The sequence below is a fragment of the Tachypleus tridentatus genome, chromosome 12, assembly GCF_004210375.1.
Source record: "Tachypleus tridentatus isolate NWPU-2018 chromosome 12, ASM421037v1, whole genome shotgun sequence".
NCBI classification, from domain to species: Eukaryota; Metazoa; Arthropoda; class Merostomata; order Xiphosura; family Limulidae; genus Tachypleus; species Tachypleus tridentatus.
The window spans coordinates 36399492-36422218 of record NC_134836.1 but is presented as its reverse complement, the minus strand read 5'-3'; the positions used below and the strand labels follow the sequence as shown (position 1 = coordinate 36422218).

Below are 22727 nucleotides of genomic sequence, written 5' to 3'. Positions count from 1 at the left end.
ACAAACAGTGAAATTGACTATCACATAAGCGTTCTCAGTACTGTGATCTACAGCTTTGAAATCAAACACTCGAACCATTACACTCTCTGCTAGGCCAATAGTCTTTTAGATCACTTGTAAAGCAAACTACATAGGTTTGAAAACCAAATTTTATAGAAATCCAAAAGAGAGCAGAAGGTTTATCCTTAAATAGGTTTCTCCCCACCCCAAAACATAGCTATAGGGTTTCGAAAGTTGTTTTTGTTTTTTTTATAAGAATGTTAGATTAAAATGTGTTTGCATAATACTTGTAGTGTTGGTGATTTACAACAGTACATAAAATTGTATGCAATTATTCACTTATAAAAACTTTATTTCACAAGATTTATTTACATACAGTACATTCATAGAAGATATTTACCAAAAATTTTCTAATCCCAATATTTCTCTTTAACACTTGTAATGTATTTATATTTATAAACTACAACATTCTATATAGATAGTATCTGTAGCACATTGATGAACTCACAGCTTTAAGAGGTGCGAGTATTTCTTCTCTAAGTTTCTCTCAACAGAATAATGTCTTAAGAGAGAAACAATCAGTTGAAGTGAATAATATTTACAAGGTATCAATCTCCAAGATCACACGGATATATATACATTTACTATGATCCCATAACGGTAAAATATTGATACAAGAGACTGTGTTTCATAGTGTACAGAAATGCCTTTCAGATCATACCATATATTATGAAACAGCAATGCTATAATTAACAGATGTCCTTCAAGTTTCCTTTATTTTTGATCAATAATACCTTGTGGTCGGCTGGTTTGAGAAGTTGTGACGAGAGACGTTTTGTGTTGAAGGAAATCCATGCTAGCAGAGAAACAAGAATATTTTAAGAACAGAAAAAAAATGTAGGCATAGCCAAATTATACCCTAAATTCCCTATAAACAAATCTGTTAAAACTTTGATGAGCTTTAAGAGAAACCTAACAGAATACATGTGTCATTTAGCAAGAAGTGTCATTCACATATTATTGAATTTAAAACCTAATTACAAGTAAATCACTTCATTTATTTAACACATACAAAATGGTATTTTTGGACTGATCTCAACCATCCAACAATTGTTTGTCTTTAAATACAATATACCAGCAAAACATCTACATACACAGTTCAGAGAATTCATAAAAAAAGCAATCAGATTAATTCAAATCTATTCAATACATATGGATAAATCATGAAACCCATACATAATTAAGGAAATGATTAAAATGAATTTTACTTTATTTAATTAATTACTAGATTTTAAACTTAGCTCAGTCTGATTTGTTAAAACATGTTTCTGATAGCTCAGGTTCAAACACAGCATTCAGCCGACATGAATATTTACATAGTTTATTAGCCATATGCTCTCTCTGTCAGGGCATGTGCAATGATTAATGATGACTAAATGACAAACAGTAGACAGCCTTGAAAGTAAAGATAATTACACATTCTGCCTAACTTCTGTAAATCAAACAACATCAGTACATAATGAATGAAAGAAAGCTGGATGTGTTGATTTCTAACAACTCTTTTTTTTTTTCTCTCCTGTTATACTGAATGTTTCAACTGACACCATTACATTAGCACTATTGCATTTATGTACACACACATTTGGTTTCATCAAATAAGGCCATTATCTAGCAAACTCGAAGGTAAAAAAAGTACAGGTTATTAAAGCAACTGGTTGTTTTAAACATTATCTGATGGAATACCATTATTATCAAAACGGAGTTATTATTTTAATGTTAAACATGCAGGGTGATTATACTACACTGAAAATCCAATATTACAAGTACACAAAAGTGTTGAAACTTACAGTCATATTGAATTATCTCTTTATGTTCATATTTATATGATGTTACTGTATGATAATTATAATCAATTGTACGAGATGTTAAAAAGTTGTCCTAACCGTAGTTTTTTTCAGAAACCTTTTGAAAATAAAGAAAATAATTAATGTCACTACATCTCATTTTATAACATTGTAAACAACAAAATTCCTCCTATGGTGTCTTAAGAGACATTGTTGAAATAAACCAATTATTTAAAGATTTTAGCAATACTACAGATTATTAAAGCAAATTAAATATTTAAAAGAAAGTACTTCAAATGTGTCCTGCAGAACAACATAAGTCCTTAGATCACCTACAAAATGTTTTATGTAAAAACACAAAAGTAAAACACACACAAACAAGTCAATACTCCATCTTCTTTTTCCACAAGAAATTGAAGCATTTGATTTTCAAATACATTTTTGTCAATTAGTTCATAGCATCAACTAAGAACCATGGTTGATGTAATTAATTTGATGGATGAAATAGAACAAGCAATAAAAATACAAGTTTTGTTCCCAATGATTAAAATAAGTTGGAGTAGGAAACAACTTCTTGAATCTTTACATCTTGTATGATTTTAAATTCAGTACTAAACAGGGAATAATATAATTTTAGGTTGACACTATCTAATAAATAAAAATCAACAAATCTGTTTTTACTCTCTGTGTAAGCACATACTACAGAATGCAATTATTAGAAGAATCAAGTTTACCTGAGATTGATAATGAGCCACTGATGATGGTGGAGGTGGCTGAGCTCTGACAGGGTAACCAGCGGTGATCCCTCCAGGCTATAAGAACAAGAAAAAACATCCAATTATTTTTATAAATACATAGTGTGAAATTGTCAGGATGAATACAAAGTAAATTTGTTTTTAGTTTTCATAGTTGTAATATTTTGTATATTGTTTAAAATAAAGTGTACAGTAGATTTGTGCATGTATATGACAATGGCATAACCTCAAAATATTAATCTGCAAATAAAGCAGAAGCATCCTCTGTGTGTCTAAGTATTCATATCTGAATGTTTTCATTGACCTCAACCAAACCTAGCACACTCCTTTAATCTTCACTCTAGAGTGAGCCACAGAGATGTAAGCACTTGAAGATACCCCCACAGCACTGCTGTTTGTGGCTATGCCCACCTATCATGCCTACAGTTTTTTGACCAATGCCAACAGAAAATGTTCAAGTATAACTAAAACAAAAAGCACATTATAAGTAAAATACTTATACAGTTTTGTTTTTCTTCAGAGACATGTTGTATATTGATCTAAGGCTTTAACAGTTCCACCTATTAGTGTTTCCTCTTCTAAGAGTAAGTCATTCAATTACTTTTCTTAATGTTACTCTTTTCACACTTTATATACCTGTCACACTGGTAAAATAATTAACCTTTAGATCAGTTATTACATGTTGTTTAGTAAAAGTTGTTATGCCAGGCAGTTTTCTGCCTTGTTAGGTTAACAAGTATTTCACTCCATTATAACAGTAAAATAGAATTTTTAACACCAAAAACAGAACTTTAAATTATAAGTCTGCTACACTAAAACAAGACATTATTTTGAAAGTAATTATAAATTTAATGCAAAGTTTATACTTTTTCCTTTTAGCCTACCTATTTTGGTTCACTCAAGTAAATACAAATGTATTATAAGCCTACTGCAAGTTTTTGTTAAAAATACAAGAAATGTCAAAGTAACCAAATGATGAGATTTTTTGTATCAAGTAATTTTATATGCATAAAAAAACAATGAAATAACAGTACAGCCAAAATGAGGTAAAACTAATCCTTATCTTTCAAATTAACTTTCATAACTAGTTATATCCACAGAAGTTTCCTATAAGTATAATGCTATTTCTGCTGCCACAAATACAAAGTTACCATTTTTGGTATTACTGTCCAGACTTTTGAATGTCTTCTATTCTGACTGTGAAGAAGAATGTTATGCTAATCTAAAGAGGTTAAGATGCAAAGATAGCTAAGCCTTGATCACATGTCTGTCTTACCCCTACCCATACAGTAAATATAGGGTGCTCAATGTTCAGCTCTGACATCTTTATGTCACACACAGACCCAGGGACCTTATGCATTCCCTGTGCTATTCCACTTATCTCTACCAAACTTTGAAGACACCCTTAAGAGTATCCAAGAGAATGACAGAGAGCAGTTGGATTTGAGTTAGAGACCCTTATGTCTCTTCCAGAGAGTTCCTATATCTTCCCCATGTGCTGAATGGGTACATCATTTGGTAAACAATTACCTTTACATAGCATTAGATGTAATACAACATTTTTGATAATTTATGATCTGAAACTAAAAATATTAATGGCTTTGCTTTTATTTCTGCTTCAGCCTTGACACAGTGAAGAGTTTGGGATTATAGGGTTCCTTATACTTTTATGTGAAAAGAAGAAAATTAAACACCGACTAAAACACATACATACACAAGTCAACACTGTCTTCTCTTGTCAAGAAGAATAAATATTTCTATGTCTTTAATGAAAGTTATGCCATCTTACAAAAGTCTGTATTACAGGAACAAGTTATTTTCTCAAACATTTATCTTTCAAGTTTCATGTGCTTTAAAGTTCTCAACCAGTGTTATTTTTATAATTCATGTATTTACAACATTGTTTCAAAGAAGAAGTCACCACCATTCAATATAAGATATGAACTGCCTACACTACTAAAATAAAAAAAATATAAAGTTATTATCTTATACAATTGTATTTTTATTCTTTCTTTAGTTAAAATAAACAAAGTCAGGAAAATATATTACTTGTTTTCCAAATGTACATAAAACAGCCATTAACAGTCATATCTCAAGTATTTCATGAATATCAAGTGTGTTTGCATTTAACCCTTTAGTTCTACAGAGATTGCAACCTCTTATATACTTCCTAGGCTATAAACACGTGCAATAGTACTGAAAACATGTTAAGACAATAATTCATAAAACAGAAAAATGTCAGCTTTCATTGAGCTATTTTTTATTGTTTAGAAAACTATTAATATAATTTTATTCTTTTAAAGTAAAATACCAATGAAGGTACTTTTATTTTACAACATTTATTAAAGTGGTGTTCAAAATGCACATAAGCAAACTTGTATTAAAAGTTTTTGTTCTCCTTTCATGTTCAAAGTCTGAAACATGTTCAAACTCAATATCTCAGCATTCATGCAAGACATCTACTTATGAACTAACCCAACAATAAAAGATTTACATAATTATGTCTTAAAAGTTACAAACATACAACACCACTTATGCTCTTATATGTGCCAGTAAAACTTCTTTTAATGCATCATACAACCTTTATGTGGTTTTAAAATCTAGTATTAAACTAATAATATTTTCATTTCAGTCACTTGTTTGTGATATAATTATCAATTTTGTATTCTATATTGATTTAGACTGTAGTTTTGTGTGTTTATCAAATTAACTCCCCTCACAGTTCTAGAGCTAGACCTTTATTAAAACATCTCATCAACACCAAAATACCACAGTGAATGCAATGCTCATGTTCACCTAACTGTACCATGAGAATAATTATGCTATGATTTTGATAATGTAGATGTATCTTTATGAAAGTTTGCAGGTTATTGATAAACATCATAAGACTTTCATGCATAAAATATCAGGTTTTTAAATTAAGTACTAAGATTTTTTAATTAAAGATTTTTTCATGAATTTTTTTTCTTTTAAATGTTAACTGTTCAACATGCAAAGAAATTTTGACTTTAATATTGAAAATACTTCTATGAATTAGAAAGTTTTCAAATTTCAACCAAGGAATCTTCACAACCTACAGATAATTATCAAACATTTTTTTAAAAGAAAATTAATATCTGTTATTTTCATTACTCTATCTCTGTAAGGGTTGGTTCGATTTGACCGACCCTGTAACTATCATAAAAAGTTAGGAATTAAATATAATGACTAAAATTTATAACACAAAAACTCATATGTTTAGTCTAATTAGCTTAAATCTCATACCATTATACATCTATATGTATTTATTATTTTGTTTATTGGCCTTTCAGCTGTGCCTGGCTAACATAATAAAAGTTTTAATGATAAGGCACACTGGCCTTTGCAAAGCGAACTGTCTCGGCTGTGTTTTAGCATTCTAATATTTGTAAAATACAGTCACATTTCAGTTAAGCACATTATATATGCATATACAATATTACTATTTACACACAAGTTCTTTAAATTTCAGTAATTTTACTCTTAAAACACAGAATATCAAATAAAGAATTATAGAAAATGATTATTAGTTGAAAGAGTTGAATCCTGAACAGCATTTAGGAAGTTATTTCACTTATCTCTACTGAGCCTAGGTGAGCACATTTTACACCAGTGAATTAAAAACATAGAAAATAAATTTGTGCTCTTTCTTCCAACAAATAAAAATATCAGAGTTGAAATTTGTTATATAAAGAGTTTTATTTACTTAACTGTAAATAGAAAAATGTTAAAAATTTTGTTTTTGAGTTTTCAATAAAAACTTGTGTTCAAGAACTTCATTATTTTTTTCTTGGCATAATACAGCATTCATAGCCCTATAAAAGAAAAGTGAAAATAGTTTTCAAGAGAAAACCTTAATTCAAACTTTGCAAATGCAATGAAAGTGTAGTTTTATTAATTATAGCCAATCCATGTTTCTCCACTTCATTTATAAAGGTCTCCAATACATCACAACTTTGAAGTCTTTACTAGTTAACTAGTTACTGAAAGATGAAATGAAAACTATTTTTCTGTTTTTTCCAACTATATATACATCCACTAGTGTTTTGAGTTCATTAGAAAATTTACTTACAAAGCAAGATAATGAAACCTTTAACTTTGTGATATATTACGAGAAAGAAAAATCTTTGTGAATAGCTTATGTAAAATTAGTCTTGATTTATTTTATTATACAGCTTGTGAAAAGTCCGTTTCATAATTTTATAATTCATTTGAATTATGATCTTGCAATATGATAATGAAAACTAATGTTTTTAGTGAAACAGAATGAGGTAGGTTTAGCTAGATTATTTAGTACTCAACTGTATAAAGTTTCATTTCATCAACAAGGCCAAACATCTTACATTAGGCCTTACTGGAATGATTAACTAAGATCAACTAAGAAAGAAATGTAAAATGTTTTGTGTGTGTGTGTGTGTGTGCATATGTGGTGTGTTTATGATTTTGGTATGGTAAAAGTTATTTTTATTATGTTTCAGTAATCAAAAACACAATAAAACTGTTTTCCAAATCAAAACAAAATTATTTATAACACAAAAACTTTATAGGAAAGTTGTATTATAATTTAAAAGGCATAATAATTAGCACCTGAAATCAACAACAAATTAAGCATTTTCATTGCTTCTAAAGAAAAAATGTGGGAATAAAATTTTAACTTGAAGTCAAAGAGACCTGTCTCTTGTTTGTTTGTTTTGAATTATGCACAAAGCCACACAAGGAGCTATATGTGCTCTGCCCACCACAGGTATCAAAACCCAGTTTTTTATAGCGTTGTAAGTCTGCAGACATACCGCTGAGCCACTGGGGAGCAGACCTGTCTCTGCTTGGAAAACAATGTAATACAGAACATTATTTGATAGACTAAAATCTTGGCTTTTTATTGGTTATAAATAATGTAGTATTAAATATCAGAAAAAACTATATATAATTTGTAAAAAAGAGAATGTGACAGATGGGCATGTCAAGAGGGGTCTGATTTCATAGCTTATGGCTCTGTAACTGAACAAGATTGAAGACTATATAAAAATTATGCTTTGTCTGAGTAATAACAACATTATGAGTTATTTATCTTAAACTCCACACCTCTGAGAAAAGAGGACTTAGAAAGCAAATGTCAAAATTATCATACTAAGGAAAACTGAACATTTTTTAAAAATTAATGTCTTATTAAAAATACTTCTCTACATCTGAAAAAATCACAAATTTCTATGCATAATCTTTAAGACCTCCTAAAATAAATTTCAAATGTGTTTTTCAGTAAAAATTTATTCTTTAACTGCTGTTCTCTCTACCATGACTCTATACAAGGTTGGTCAATAATATTAAAATCTGGATCAATAACTATGTCTTTACATTAAATTTATTCATATACCATGATAAAAAAGCAGTTTGATTAAATTTTGAGTGTAACTCACTGAAAACCTTGTTATATGCAGAAAAAAATTGCATTAGTGAAAGAGTTAATTACATTTTGAAAGTAACTCCATAAAACCTTAAAACTTGTGCTGAAAAGGATGTCCAACTTGTAACAGCTAAATCTTTTCACTGTTTCGAAACTGCAAAGTTATACAAGTATCATATAAAAATAATTCATATGCTAAAGCAACTATGTCAATGAATAGTTTTGTTGACAATGTGATACTGACAGTGATTTTTAGATATTTCATTCCTTTACAAAGCAACTTTTGTAAAAATGAGCAATCTGACACAATAAAGACTAAACTTTATTATAATTCAGCTTGACTTTAAATCCATTAATTAGTAAGTGATGAAATTTCACCTTTTTTGTGAAAAAGTAACAACTGACATCACAATTAAAAAAGATTAAGTTGTGCAGTTCAGAATACCCCAAAATGCTTACTCATTTAGGTAGTGTAGTATTATAACTATAGTACAACACTGATCAAAACCTTAGCTCTAGAAAATAAAATGCAATGCAAATTGTAAAAATAATGTAATAATAAATTTATATTTTTTTATCATCATAAAATAATTTTGAAGCAAAATATTTATAGTGACATTTAACTGTCACACTGATGTTACACCCATAGTCTAATAAATTAAAAGCACATCTTATGCAACAACAAGTTGCAAGCCACGAGTCCTCCAACTGAAAGTCAAAACGTGCCACATTTGAAACTCAAGCAATGCCCAAACAAAATCAGTCTGGATGGAATTATCAAAAAAAAGAAGAAAAAAAAGATGAAATTGGAATAAATCTATTAAATTGGCTAATCAATACATTTTAATCAATCTATTGTCTGGAACTCATTCAGTGGTCTCAACTTTTGTTTTTATTTGAATTCTGAAAAGGATAAAAATAAAAAGACTAATGAGATATGTTCTAAAAAGGTATGATATTCAAACTACATATCACACACACACACAAATTAATGCAAATTCTCAGAGGAGTAGCTTACTTTAGGCTGTTGCTGAATAGGTATAACTTGCTGACCAGAAGGAATTCCTGCTAATTGCACACCTCTCATTGACACTACTCCTGACTGAAAATAAATTTAATATAAATATTTTGATCTTCATTATGTTATTTTTTCTCTTCCTATACTCATACTTTACACTTATAAATTATTTTTCTTGATCAAATCACAACTAAATATAATATAATAAAAAACAGGTTTTAATAGTTTTAAAATATTCCAATAGTTTTTCAATAAGTTCTGAACAAGAAAACTCGTCTACTAAATTAAAACGATTTGATAGTCATTTCTTTTAACAACACATTAAATTTCCATTAATATGTTAAATGGCCTTACATATGCTGTACTAATTCCTATGTTAGTCTAAACTAAAACTCCATAATAATTTATCTTGATTGTAGCAACTGACTTTCAGAGATAAGTTTGAAATGAAACAGCTGGTTTATTCTTTCAATAACTTTATTAACTGATTGCTAGCACAATGGGCTATCTATGCTCTGCCTACCACTGGTATTGAAACCCAGCTTCTGGAGGTATACTGGAGTCCATAGATATACTGTGCCACTGTGGGGCAGTTTATATTCATTAATGCCTATATGAAGTCTAACTATTCTCTTATTCCCAATACAGTTTGCATTCTTATGGAGAAATTAGACCTCTGTTTTCATTTCATGCATGAAAACGTAATACTTTGCCAAAAAAGCAAAATATGAATTCTTATGAGAGTTAGGTGATTTAACAATTAATCAATATAACTGATTTCCTGTATGAGCAACTGCAATGTCTGGTGTCCCATAAACTAATTGATTAATCTAATAATGTCACAAAAATAATCTTAAAAATTTGTATTCCTCATTATTACAATTTTTTTATATTTTCCAAAAGTAGATTAACTGAAATCAAGCTTACACCAACTGTTATGAAAATAACCAACTATATAAAATATTGTCATTATGTTTGTTTGTTGTTAAGCTCAAAGTTACATAACTGGAAGGCAGGTGGATGATTTGAAGGTCTAAGGTTTGATTCCAATTGCCATTAAAATCACTCGTCCTATCTTTGTTACTGTAAAATGAAAAATGACCAAATATATATGCTATTGTCACTAATTTGGAATCACAGGCTAGAGGGAAGGCAACTGGCAGATATAATTTGGAGGAAATTTTGTCATTAGCAGCTTTAAACTAGTTTACCTAGACACAGGAATTACATAACATACAAAACAAAGGAGTCATGTGACTGGAGGTTGCTCACTGCTTAATTAAGGTATATTGTTGATGTTTAGTTCTTTGTTTAATATTACAGCATTTTTACTTTTTTAATAGATATACTATGCTTTTAAATTGTTTTTTAATTTTCACAAAAGAAAATCATCATTAAATCTTGTAATTTTATTTTATTTTTTGGTAAGTGTAGTATGTGATTGCAAAATATTGTGATGACTCACTTTTTTTTTAATACTGTTTTTATGTTTATCCCATTCAAACACATATAAATAGACTAACTGGCAATGCAACTATTTGTAATTTGAATCATGAAATATTTTAAATACAATTATTATTACCACTATTGTGAATGTAAAATGTTTTCATTGTTTAATTATGAACATATTAGATTTACAGAAGATCAGCATTGGATTATTGCAAATTTGAAAAACAGATTATGGTAATTATGTAATGGTATGTAATTAATATTAACAATTCATACACCAAGTAGAAAATGCTAATAAAACTTGTGGAATTTGTTTTTAAAATAAAAAATGTTTTTTTTCTAAATATGTAATTAGTGAACTATGGAAGAGGTCTATAATATGAGATCAAGGATAATTTAAAAATTACTTTAAAAACATCAAGTTAGAATAATGCATTAGTTGAAAAAGTTAAAATGAAAACCATCACCAGCTTTTACATTTTGTTGTTGTTGTAGAGGTTGTAGGAAGTGTAGTACACTAATAAAATATAATCACATAAATACTATTACTAGCTGTCTAACTCTAGTTCTTAAACTACTAAAATTCCCTACACAGATCAAGACTGTGTTACTCTGTTTTTAAAAGTGAAATGTAAATAAGTAAAGATATAAATATTAGAAAACAAATTCACAAATTTTTAACTTAACTTGGCAATTAGTTAAACATTTATAAATGTAAAACTACATAAAGCAATACTATTCTTAAAAGATATAAAGTATATAAAATTATGAAAAAGAAATCAATTAGTTTCATACAAATAAGTGTTAGAAAAAAATATTTATCATCAATAGTATTTAACTTGGCATTAAATTTTTATGTTAACTTGTATATTAGTAAAAACAAAAATATATTACATTTTAAAATTCATATCAGAGCAGAAATTTAATGTGGAAAAGTGTTTTCATTTATGACTTCATAAAACTTGTATTTTTATTATCAAATATTCACATAACATTACACTTAAAAAAACATTTTCAAACTGATGTTGCTAATAATTCATACTCATTTGCTTCTTTACAAATACTTTCACTGTACATGCAGAAAATGAGTGTGAGAAACATGAAATGTCAAATAATCTTGCCAGTAGCATGAAAAAAAGATGAATAGAATTAATTCAGTGTGAAGAGGTCACACAAAACAAGCAGTAGGCTGGAGAAGTGGAATACATTACCTGCTGAACATATTTCTCTTCACTGAATCCAGGTTTCTGACTGGAATGTTCTAATGGCTGTTGCAAAGAGGTTACATAACCAGGAGCTGTAAATAAAATACTAATAGTTACATATCTCACTCAAAACTGTGAAACCATGTACAAGTACTCTTATACAATTTTCATTCAACTGAGTATATAAATTTTTTACCAACCATTGATGAAACCTTTTTTTATAATTGTTAAAGTGATGTTAGGAGTTAAAATTCACTTGGAAGCACTTTTTGCTTGAAAAACCTGAGTGAAAAGGCATGACAGTATTTAAATCTGGTGACTGTGGTGGCAAAGTCTTCAAATTCTTATGTTCTTTAAATCCATCTTTAAAACTTTCAGCAGTAAGATTAGAGAGATCATTGGTTCTAAATTATTATAATAAAAAAGATGTGCATACCACTTTGTTTAACTCAATGTTACAAGGCACTGAGGAATGTACGTTTCTTTCAGTTTTCACCATCTGTAAACACATTCATTTGATGGAGAAAAGGGTATAATACACTTCATCAAACCAGACTTTCAATGATAATTAGTCCAACTTTATGTTCTTCACACCATATAACTTGCACTTTTTCACTTTTTGGTAGTATTTAAAGTTTATGTATTGCAAACCTCTTTGGTAACCGAAAATATACACTTCCCTTCAATTTATTTGATGAACTGGTTGATATAAGCTAATGTTGGGTTCTAGGTACACTACTTTTTGTATTCACTTATTATTTATGTTAATACCCAACTTTCACAATATATTCACTCTATAAGTTCCATTCAACTTAGTATATACAGTTTGGCTAAAATAAAACATTTTTTACCAATCACTGATCAAATCTTGATGACTTTGTCTGATATGATTTTATTTTTTAAATGTTTCAGCTACATCATTTCTGAGACTGTTCCTTGGTGGTACATTCATTATTTTAGATGTTTTAGTTACTAAAACTCTAGCATAATATTCACTTATAATCACGTCTCTTAAGATATGATCAACTTTTTACCTAACATCTTTAAAATATTTCTCTGAAAACACAATAATATACTATCTGTGTACACACATTTAATAACAAAGAATAATTGTATGCACAGCAAATTACAATTTGGCTACATTTTTCCCTTCTCAGCAAATAATAAAAGGCAAAGTGTTTCTTTAACTTTGTCCAACCCTATAGTTCTTTAGCACTGTAACACAAAAAACTAAAATATTAAATCTATGTCAAATTTTGTTACTTCTTTTTACAAAAACTTTGCTGTTTTTTAAAGAATTTAAGACCTCAAGTCATGAAAAAAAAAAGACAATCGCTCAAAGCATTGCACCAAATTTTAAAATATTATATTCCAGTAAGCATTAATTGAAAGAAATAAACTACATGGCTCTACTATTCAGAATCTTTTTTTCATATTTCAAACCCATGAAGTATAAAAAAGATACAGCTGTATATAGCAGTAATGGTTTCAGAGGTTTCAGTGTTTCCATATCCTCCAGAATCAATATCAAACACTTGCTTTCTTTTAATCTATTTCAATTTTGACCTTTCAGGTCACTCGTACTTCTCATTTCTCTTTTTTCTCCACTTTCGGTATCATTTCTTCACTTCCAATTACTATACTTTGTTTAATTTGAGCATAAATCCAAAGGTAAGCAGCATCTAGAAACACCACAGGTAAAACAGTTTCCTTTCTTTCTATGTTTATGTTCTTGACACACATTTTATAGATTTCACTCATTAACATATTTTTTCATTCAGAAGAAGCATTTTTACATTGTATTATTGACCCAAATCATCTAAAAAAAGAAAAAGATCAATTATAAATGTTAGGCTTATTTTTACATGCCAAAAGTTAAATTTATTTCTCAGCCTACTAATACAAAGAACTACTGTCAGAATCTATACAAAACATGTGGGAAAGTTACCCTGAACCTTCATATAGGATTTGTGTTTTTTAAAGCACAAAACTACTCAATAGGTTACCTGAATTCTATCTACCACAGTGAATCAAACCTCACGTTTAACACTGTAATTCCATAAACACACCACCGACCCTTCAGTGGATAAAGGATTTAGGAAAAACTACATGAGAATATTACTGCCTTGATATCTATAGCTTTTTATCAATTGTAATTTGAAATGATTAATCATAAAGATATTTATACTAGGGTTACTTCATAGCCATTGCAACTACAAACACTGTTAAAATTATTTACCACCTCAAGATTTGAATACTTTTAGCAGCATGACACTGTTTATAGCGAGTCACTGAAATCTGGATGCTCAAAAAAGCTTCAAATTTTAAGAAATAATGTAACACATCGAATTATCATGTCTTCAATGAATGACTGAATTTTATTCTTTGACATTCAGCATTCTTGTTTTTCAAATTTTCTCCAATGCCTTTAATACATGTTTGATGCACACCAATATTAAGCATGTACTGGATTGACTTGATAACATAAAACGTTTCTTACTCTAGACACCTTCATAAGATACTGCATCTATTTTAAATAATGTATGAATTATAAGCGAATACACTAGGGTGCATCAGCGGATAAAGGATAAAAATTAAAATGTCCCAATTTTTTTGCTCAGTTGCTCAGTTGTGCCACTGCATGAGAAAAGAACATAGACAAAGTTTCATTTCAATCGCGAAGTATTTAGGGGTCACGCATCCCTCACAAAGTTCACTATTTTCCTTAAATGTACCCTACATTACATTGTTAATGGTAATTAAATTATTTAAAGAAATTATTTAATATTTATTGATTATACAATTAGCAAAAACATAAAAACTTGAAAGAAAAATTTATTTCATTGAAGTTTTATCTTGCCTGCCCCCTTCTCTGCCCCCCTTCCCATTGTGTTCATCAATGTTCTTCTGCCACCTGAATCATATACTGAAATTGATCTTCGTTCTTGGTGCGGCCCTTTGCCGTAAACTGTTAAATTAAAGCTACTCCTCTTTCAGCTGCGTCATTTGTCACAAAAATTTCTTTACTCTGACCTTTCCTTGTTTGTACTCTTCGGAGGCACTCCACTCTTTCGGTTGTAATGATAAAAATGCACTACTAATATCCAGATGGTAGAAAATTTTCTTCGTTGCCGAGGTAAAAAAATCTAGAAGTTTTCTGGAAACAGCATTGCTTGCAGCATCAACTGTTAAACGTGGAGTTGGCCTAGGAGATTCTTTCACGGTATTCATATTTGAGACCATCTTGAGTTTGTCGCTATTCGTTACACCGTCATCAAAGAGCACAAGCCCAACTGCAACCTCAGATAAATACCATAAATGCCGATTCATTGCCTTTGTACCAACTTCCTTAATCATATGATTTTCATGCAATTCAAGCAGGCCGTGGTTGCAGTCTACCAAACTCCTCTTGGAACATCCAGATTTTTAGAGAATATATTGCTCAAGCCATCCATCATGCATGATGTACAGTACCAGAAGTACAGAAAGAAACTGAAGAATGTCAGTGTGGAAGAGATCCAAGAAAAATGACAGCTAATTCCAAGAGCTCTTTATAATCGTCCCGTAACTGATGAGATTGAAGGAGATTCTGACAAAATTGAATAATATCATCTTTCCAAGGCTGTATTCGGAGTGGCATTGCTTCTACTGCTGTTATGTACTTAGTTTTATTAATTTTAGGCCAACAATCTCTAAAGTTTAAAAACAAAGTAATATCTGGACTTTTTGATGTCTCTATCACAAGAGTAGAGAATACAGCGTTCAGAAGAATCTCCAAAATGTGATGTCTACAGGCAAGGTGCAAGAGTTCACGTTCATGTAACATTTCAATCCTCAGACAGATGCCAGATTTGGATCCTTTGGTCGCCGTGGTGTCAAAGCAAAGTGATTTAATTCTGTCTTTTACATTCCATTCTACTAAAACTGATCCGATCTCAGAAGCTACTAAACTTGCATCCCCACTATCAATCTTGGGCATTGAAAGAATCTTCTCTACACCTTCACCTAAAACTAAAATTGCCAAACGTTCGATCTTCTCTCTGCCGACCAAGTCAGCCATCAGCTTACCATCCCAATGTAATGTTAAAGGAATGTTTGGAGAAAAACTTTCCTTCAATTCAGCTGCTAGAAGAGTACGGTTAGTAATTCGTTTCATCCTTATGGAACTTGGGCTAATGGCAAGATCCTCAATATTATGTCCAATATGAGCTGCAAAAGGAAGCAAAATTTGCACGGCTTTTCGGTCACTGATCTGGGTTCTGTCTAAAGCCGAAGCTAGCCTTTCACTAATGCCAACTTTTCGTTTGGTTCCAGACACACGTTGTTATTTTGTGCGCATTGTGCAACCCCTAAATATTAATGTATTGGATTGATTTTTACGCTAGCATATTTTTTTCATTGAATGGAATCAAATTATAAGCGAGCGACTGAGTGTCACAACTTTTTGTTTTTTGACGCACCCTACAGCTGCAACTACATATTTGCCTATAATGATTGGACTATCCATTGAATCTGATTTCATATCACCGTAGATTTGTGTACTTTTATTGTTTTATCATAAAAATTGCTATAAAAATAACAGCAAAGTTACAATAGCTAAATCCTCAATGTTTTTAAACTCATTGAAGTTTCATTGTGTCTGGGTTCAGTTATTTACTTTTGTGTTATTTTAATGATTTAGTGTACTTGACTGCTTTAAGTTAATAACATTCAGTTATGAATACAACTTAAGTTTGAACCTAATTTACTGAAGAATACTGAGAAAGAAATTTTATCCATTTAACATGTGGGTGTGATACCATACCAGTTCCTCTGCACTCTAATTTATCATATTGTGAAGTTTTCAACATAATCGATATTTTTTATATTCATTAACAAAAGTTATTGACACAGAGATCAATATATCTCAGATTTTGTTTCCTTTGCTCTTATACAGTACTAGTAAATAAATTTTTTGCAGCATTTCCATGCAAAGACATTGTAACAAAATGTATATGATAAATCTGAGCATTCATCTAAATAACATAACCAAAAGATCTTTCAATATTATACTCCAAGTTTCAGATATAAATAATATAGACTGTCATTATGCCACTACAAACATCATTACATACAGGTAGATAAACATAAAATATTCTATTTCAACGTGCTTCTCTCAGCTTCGATAAACAGATTTTAATCCAAGTGATACCATTACTGACAAAAATGTTTTGTTTTAGGGCAGAGAGGTATAGAAAGTGATTGTGTGGTCACCTGATGGTTGTTTATGCAGACCACACAAACAGCAGTTGTGAATCTTGTATGAAGTATGGTGAAAGTTTCAAATTCTATTGAATATACAGTAGAAACTAGGAAATGATATACATAATTTATTAAGCAAAATGTTTCAAATCTAATGAACAAGGAAATCACCCTGTTGTTGAAGATGGGGTAAATGGTATCCTTGTGGAGGAAGATGTTTTGTGCTACCACCTTGTTCCTGTGGGTACTGTCCTGTAGGATGAGGTGTGCCAAAACCAGGGTATGGAGTTGGGGTTGCCTGGCTTGGTGGGCCACCAGATGGAGGTGTGGCAGAAGGTGGATGAGTAAAGAAAGTAGGACCTTGATTTCCATGAAAGGTGGAGGGTTCTAAAATAACAAAGATGGGAATATCATTTTTAGATATTCAAGCAGCAATTTTAGAAACACACAAATCAATTTTTACTGTAATTATTATTTATGACTTCCAAATTAGTTGTTCCAACCAACAGTGCAAAATGATACTAGTTTACAATGTTCATTTCTATTTCAACACATAAACGACCCACTACACTTTGCCCCTATAAAACCTGATTTTTCCACTAAATCTAATATTTCCTAATTGTAAAGAATCTAAAATAAGTTATTTTATTTCCAAAATCTTTCTTAAATATACAAAACTAAATTGTTCAAATTGCAGCCCTAAACTGATCTCAATGGAAATTTTAAATAACTATTCAAATGATAATGTTATAGCAATACAGTTTTCATTCAATGTATGACATTAATATGTATGAAAATTCTATACACCCACTTAAACCAACTGAATACTGCAGACAATCATGGAAATAGAATATGGGTAAAGACACACAAAAAACAGGAAGGATACAAAAATAATGTTAAATGCAATATTGTGTTTCCAAATAACACAGATGAAGCATTGTATAATAACAATCTATGCTGAATTCAAATCACAAGGTAAAAATAATAACAATATTATTATTATTATACCACTTTCAGACTTCTCAAGCTTTTGAAATCTCAGGAAAAAATTAAATGAAAAGAGTACAAAAATTGTGGATTTTAAAATGTTTAGCTTTGATAGAGTAGCATAATACTGGGTGTTTTATGGATTTTAAAATGTCTAGTTTTGATAGAGTAGCATCATACTGGGTGTTTTATGGATTTTAAAATGTGTAGCTTTGATAGAGTAGCATCATACTGGATGTTTCATTTTACATCACATTATACACTGACTGTTACTTCTTTTATATGGTTTGTTTTATATTTCACTCAAATTTATAGCTAACACATCACTTTTAATGAGATACTTGTACACATGACTAGTCTTTCAACCACATACTTGAAATTCAAATACTTCTTCATATGGATAATAAGATTACTAGTTCAAGTTATTCTCTGGTTTATGAATCTTTTAGATTAACCATCATTTATAGTCAATTTTACGAGTCTGACGTAAGGAATAATTTTATGATATATTATTTATCTAACATTTCTGATGTCATTAGGTGGTATTATCAAAGAATAATTCTTGAAAAGTACAATAAAATAGAAGTTTTAGTTCCTTATTAGTTAAACATGCACAATGGGCTATCTGTGCTCTGCCCACCACATGCATCAAAACCAGGTTTCTAGTGGTGTAAGTCCATCTTTCTTGCAAACATAAAAAGATACTTTACCCTTATCACTTCTTCTTCAAATGTTTTGTTCCCACATTAAACTTTAGTCATGATCAAGACTTCCAATAGGATTTCAGAAACATGGTTTAGTTTTGATAAAAAGCTTCAAGTTTCAAATTACAGTTCTAACCACACCAACATCACTTTTCTTTTTACAAATCTTAATTGCACAGCACCAATTCTATATCTTATCTTGCTTCTTAATGTAGACAACACACAAATAATTCATATATATATATATATAAGGCAAAAAAGTATGTTTGTCATCATCTGCATTGTTTTCTATCACAACTGAACAACAAGTAAATTATAATAATCAACAAATACAATAATAATGGGCTCAGAAGACAGGAAATTAGTCAACCACAATTGAGGTGCATTTTAATTTATTTTGCAGTGTCAAGACGTCTCTTGAAAAATTTCAAGAAACACAAATAAACAATATATTCTAGAATTTAAAAAATTAAAAATAACACATCTTACAAAATATTCCAGCCAAGCATTTATTAATCTTATATGTATTGCAAACTATGATGTCCATCCAAGCATTCATCTGCTTCCCAGTTGAAAAGCTGTACATGAAGTTAAACCTCAACTTTCACTTTTGAAATAATGGGAAAATGACATAAATAATGTCAATATCAAATTTTATTTTGCAAGCAAGCATATTCTATACTAGATTGTTAGGAATTAATCACAGTATCATTCATATTTTATATTCACATGTGATCTAACTTAAAGAATACAAATGTAGATTATTTAACATGTTATTGTTGAGTGGCTCTTAGCATGACAAAATGCTAAGAGCTTTTATGAAGTCAATGAAGTAATTTAAATTGATAGACCAACTTAAACTTTTCCCATCACTGTCAATGGGTACTTTTGCTTATATCAAATTTTGTGTGACATGTGATAAGATGAATGCAGCATTGGTTCAAATTAGACATTTGTGATGTCTGAACACAAAGTGTATGATTTCTTATAGAGTAGAAACACAAATAATTGATATTTGCAAGCTAGAACATAAAGTTAGAATCTCCTGTCTTTTCTATTTGCCGAGACATCACTGCATTTATTAAATCAAACACAGTGGCCTCATCCATATCTTCCTACTTTTGAAAATGCTTATGTACACCTACTTCTATATATGATGTGTGAATAACCAATCAAAATGACTTCAAGTGGTTTTATGAGTCTCTGCAACGTATTTACACAGGAAACCTTTCTTCTTTATGGTAGAATCCAAGTGGTAAAATATGATATTACTGAGCTCAAAAAAACTTTTTTTTACCCAAATACAGCTTAGTTACTAAGCCTGATAACTTATAGTGGAAGTTTATGGTATTGATACAGTAATTTGTGATTTTTGTTACATCAAAATGCATATATAAAGTCTTAAAAAATAATTTTGTTTTACATTCCTCATGTATGAAATTTGATAGCAAGCAGAAAATGAGTACAAAGTTCATAACTAGAAGAGATATGTATTTTAATAATTCTTTATTTACTGTTGTATGTATTAAGGAAAATAACTAAAATTTAATAACTTATCTATCTATAAATAGTAATAATGTATATATGTATTATACTTAAAATGTGACTTTATTTTACAAAACAATGGTCTGTTAGAACACAGCCAACAGAGGTTACTTTGTAAAGACCAATTTTACACTATTGGATATGAACGTGAACGTGCGTCTTGTCTCTGAATTTCTACATTATTAAGATGTAGCTGAAAGATCAATAAAAAAATAAAATTTTGTGTGTACATATATTTATGTATAATGTTATGAGGCTTAAGCTCAAATATGACTAAATATTTGTGGAATAAATTTTTAATTTTTAGTAATTATAGAACAAAACTATATTTTTTTATGGTGGTTATGAGGCCAGTTGAATGAGCCAAATCCATACATATATACAGTAGTGAAAATCACAGGTAATATATAGTTGTTCTTAAAAGAAGTGTTTGGTAAGTATCTGGATCATATTAGGAAGGTATGTGAAATTTGACAATTTTCTGATGCATAAAAGTATTTTTACTCTTAAAATCAAAATTAATGCACATGTTGGATTGTTAACATTCAATAATAAAAATGCACTATCAAATAATTGATTAAAAAACATTAAACTTCATTCAAAAATTTGACACTGTGTACAAATGTCTTTATAATATTAACTGATAAGTTGCAATGTTTCATGAAGATATGTGTACATTTTAAAAGGTTCTAGTATGACTGCTTTATGTTTACCTTGGAGAATATGGGATGGGTGGAATCAATCCAATTGTAATAGAAAAGTTAACTGCTGACTAATAACAAAGGATACAGGCATTAACATTTATCTCCAATCAGAGAAAACTGATTACTTCAGAGTGAAACCACTAACAAACCTGGTAATAAATACACCTTATTCAAATATACTTTTCTTACTTTGTCCATAACTTGTAACCTGAACTTTGTAGTTGTAATTCTGTTGGTAGCCTGTGGGTGGAGGAGATGGACTTCGAGGACGTTTCATGGCACTCTGGGAAATTTATACAAGAAGAATTACGATTATCCACAGGTTTAAAAAAAACAAACAACTATACATAAAAACAAAAGTCCTGAACTAAATACAAATGAGACCACTCTTTTAAATTTCAAAGTTCTACTACAAGGAAATAATATTGTGCTTTCCCTGTATAATTTTCATTTTCACTTATGTCGAGAAAACCCACTTGTAGAGAAAAATATATGTGTAAAAAAGGCTCGTTTGGGTTGAGAAAATTTTTTTTTTGTAGAGAAGCGAACAATGTTTCGACCTTCTTTGTTCATTGTCAGGTTCACAAAGAAAGAAAGAGGTAACTGACTGGTAGTTGACCACATATTTGAAGGGTGTTGTGTAACTTAGTGTAGGAATGTAGAGGGCATGCTCAGATGTTTGAATATATAATTTTATATATATATATTTTTTAATATAGGTATAAAGGTGTTCCTTTGTATTGGTTTATTTTGGGCTTGAGTTATTGTATAAGTAAGGTTTCTTTAATTTTGCATTTGTTTATGTTTGTTTCTATATTTAGTATTTGGGTGTTTTCTATGGTTATGTTGTGTTTATTTGATCTGCAGTATTCGAAAACGTGTGAAGGTGACTTCTGTTCTTTGAATCTGGTTTCCATTTTTCTACTTGTTTCTCCAATATAGAAGTTGTGGCAGTTATCACATTGTATTTTATAAATAATGTTGGTGTGGTGTTTGATAGTGTAGGTTTTACATAGTATAGACCTTAGTTTTGTGCCTGGTTTTTGAATAAATTTGGTGTTAACTAAAATCTCATATTTTGTTACTAGTTTTTGCCAAATGTTGGTTATTTGTTTGCTGATGTCAGGAATATATGGTATACAGCAGTATATGGTTTCGTGATTTTTTTATTTGTGAGTTAACTAACATTAACTTTTGTTAGTTGATTTTGCTTTTTGTCTAGGTGTGTGCATATGTTTTCTACGGTTTGTGGAGGAAACTTATTGATGTTGATGAAATATTCTTTTATTTTGTCTAATTAATCATTAATTTTGTCTGGTGAACATAGTTTTATGGCTGTGTTTATTAGGTTTCCTAGTATGTTGAGTTTTTGTTTTGTTTCATGTGCTGAGTCCCGAGGAATGTATAATCCAGTATGGGTGATTTTTTGGTGGATTTCTGTTTTAACTTGTGTATCGGTTCTTGTAATTTTGAGGTTAAGAAATGATATTTGATTGCTTGTTCATATGTGAAGTTAATGTTGTGATGTATAGAGTCAATGTGATTGAAACAATTAAGTGTGTGTTCTGTAGATGTGAATCCTGCAATTGTGTCATCTACATATCTGTACAAGTATAGTGGGGATGTAATGCTGGGTTAACTGCTTGTGTTTCAACTTGTGTCATAAAAATATTGGCTAGAACTGGTAATACTGGGTTGCCCATGCTTAAGCCAGAAGAAAATAAGAAATCAAATAAACACAGCCATAAAACCATGCTCACCAGATAAAATTAATGTAAAACCTACACTATCAAACACCACACCAACATTATTTATAAAATACAATGTGATAACTGCCACAACTTCTATATTGGAGA

At 29.9% G+C, this 22727-nt stretch overlaps 1 protein-coding gene across 5 annotated transcripts in view; it reads right to left on the bottom strand.

Moving 5' to 3' along the window:
• Positions 1 to 331: 331 nt before the first annotated feature.
• LOC143235844 (uncharacterized) overlaps positions 332 to 22727 on the bottom strand; it is a 37460-nt gene continuing 15064 nt past the window's right edge. For all 5 annotated transcript variants that reach the window (XM_076474082.1, XM_076474080.1, XM_076474081.1 and 2 more), the window contains 6 exons: positions 21061 to 21154; positions 17103 to 17318; positions 11697 to 11782; positions 9037 to 9120; positions 2579 to 2656; positions 332 to 856 (listed from right to left, as the gene is read on the bottom strand). In XM_076474082.1, coding sequence (XP_076330197.1) covers positions 785 to 856; positions 2579 to 2656; positions 9037 to 9120; positions 11697 to 11782; positions 17103 to 17318; positions 21061 to 21154 — 630 coding nt within the window. In that variant the 3' untranslated portion in view covers positions 332 to 784. The remainder of the gene's footprint in view (positions 857 to 2578; positions 2657 to 9036; positions 9121 to 11696; positions 11783 to 17102; positions 17319 to 21060; positions 21155 to 22727) is intronic.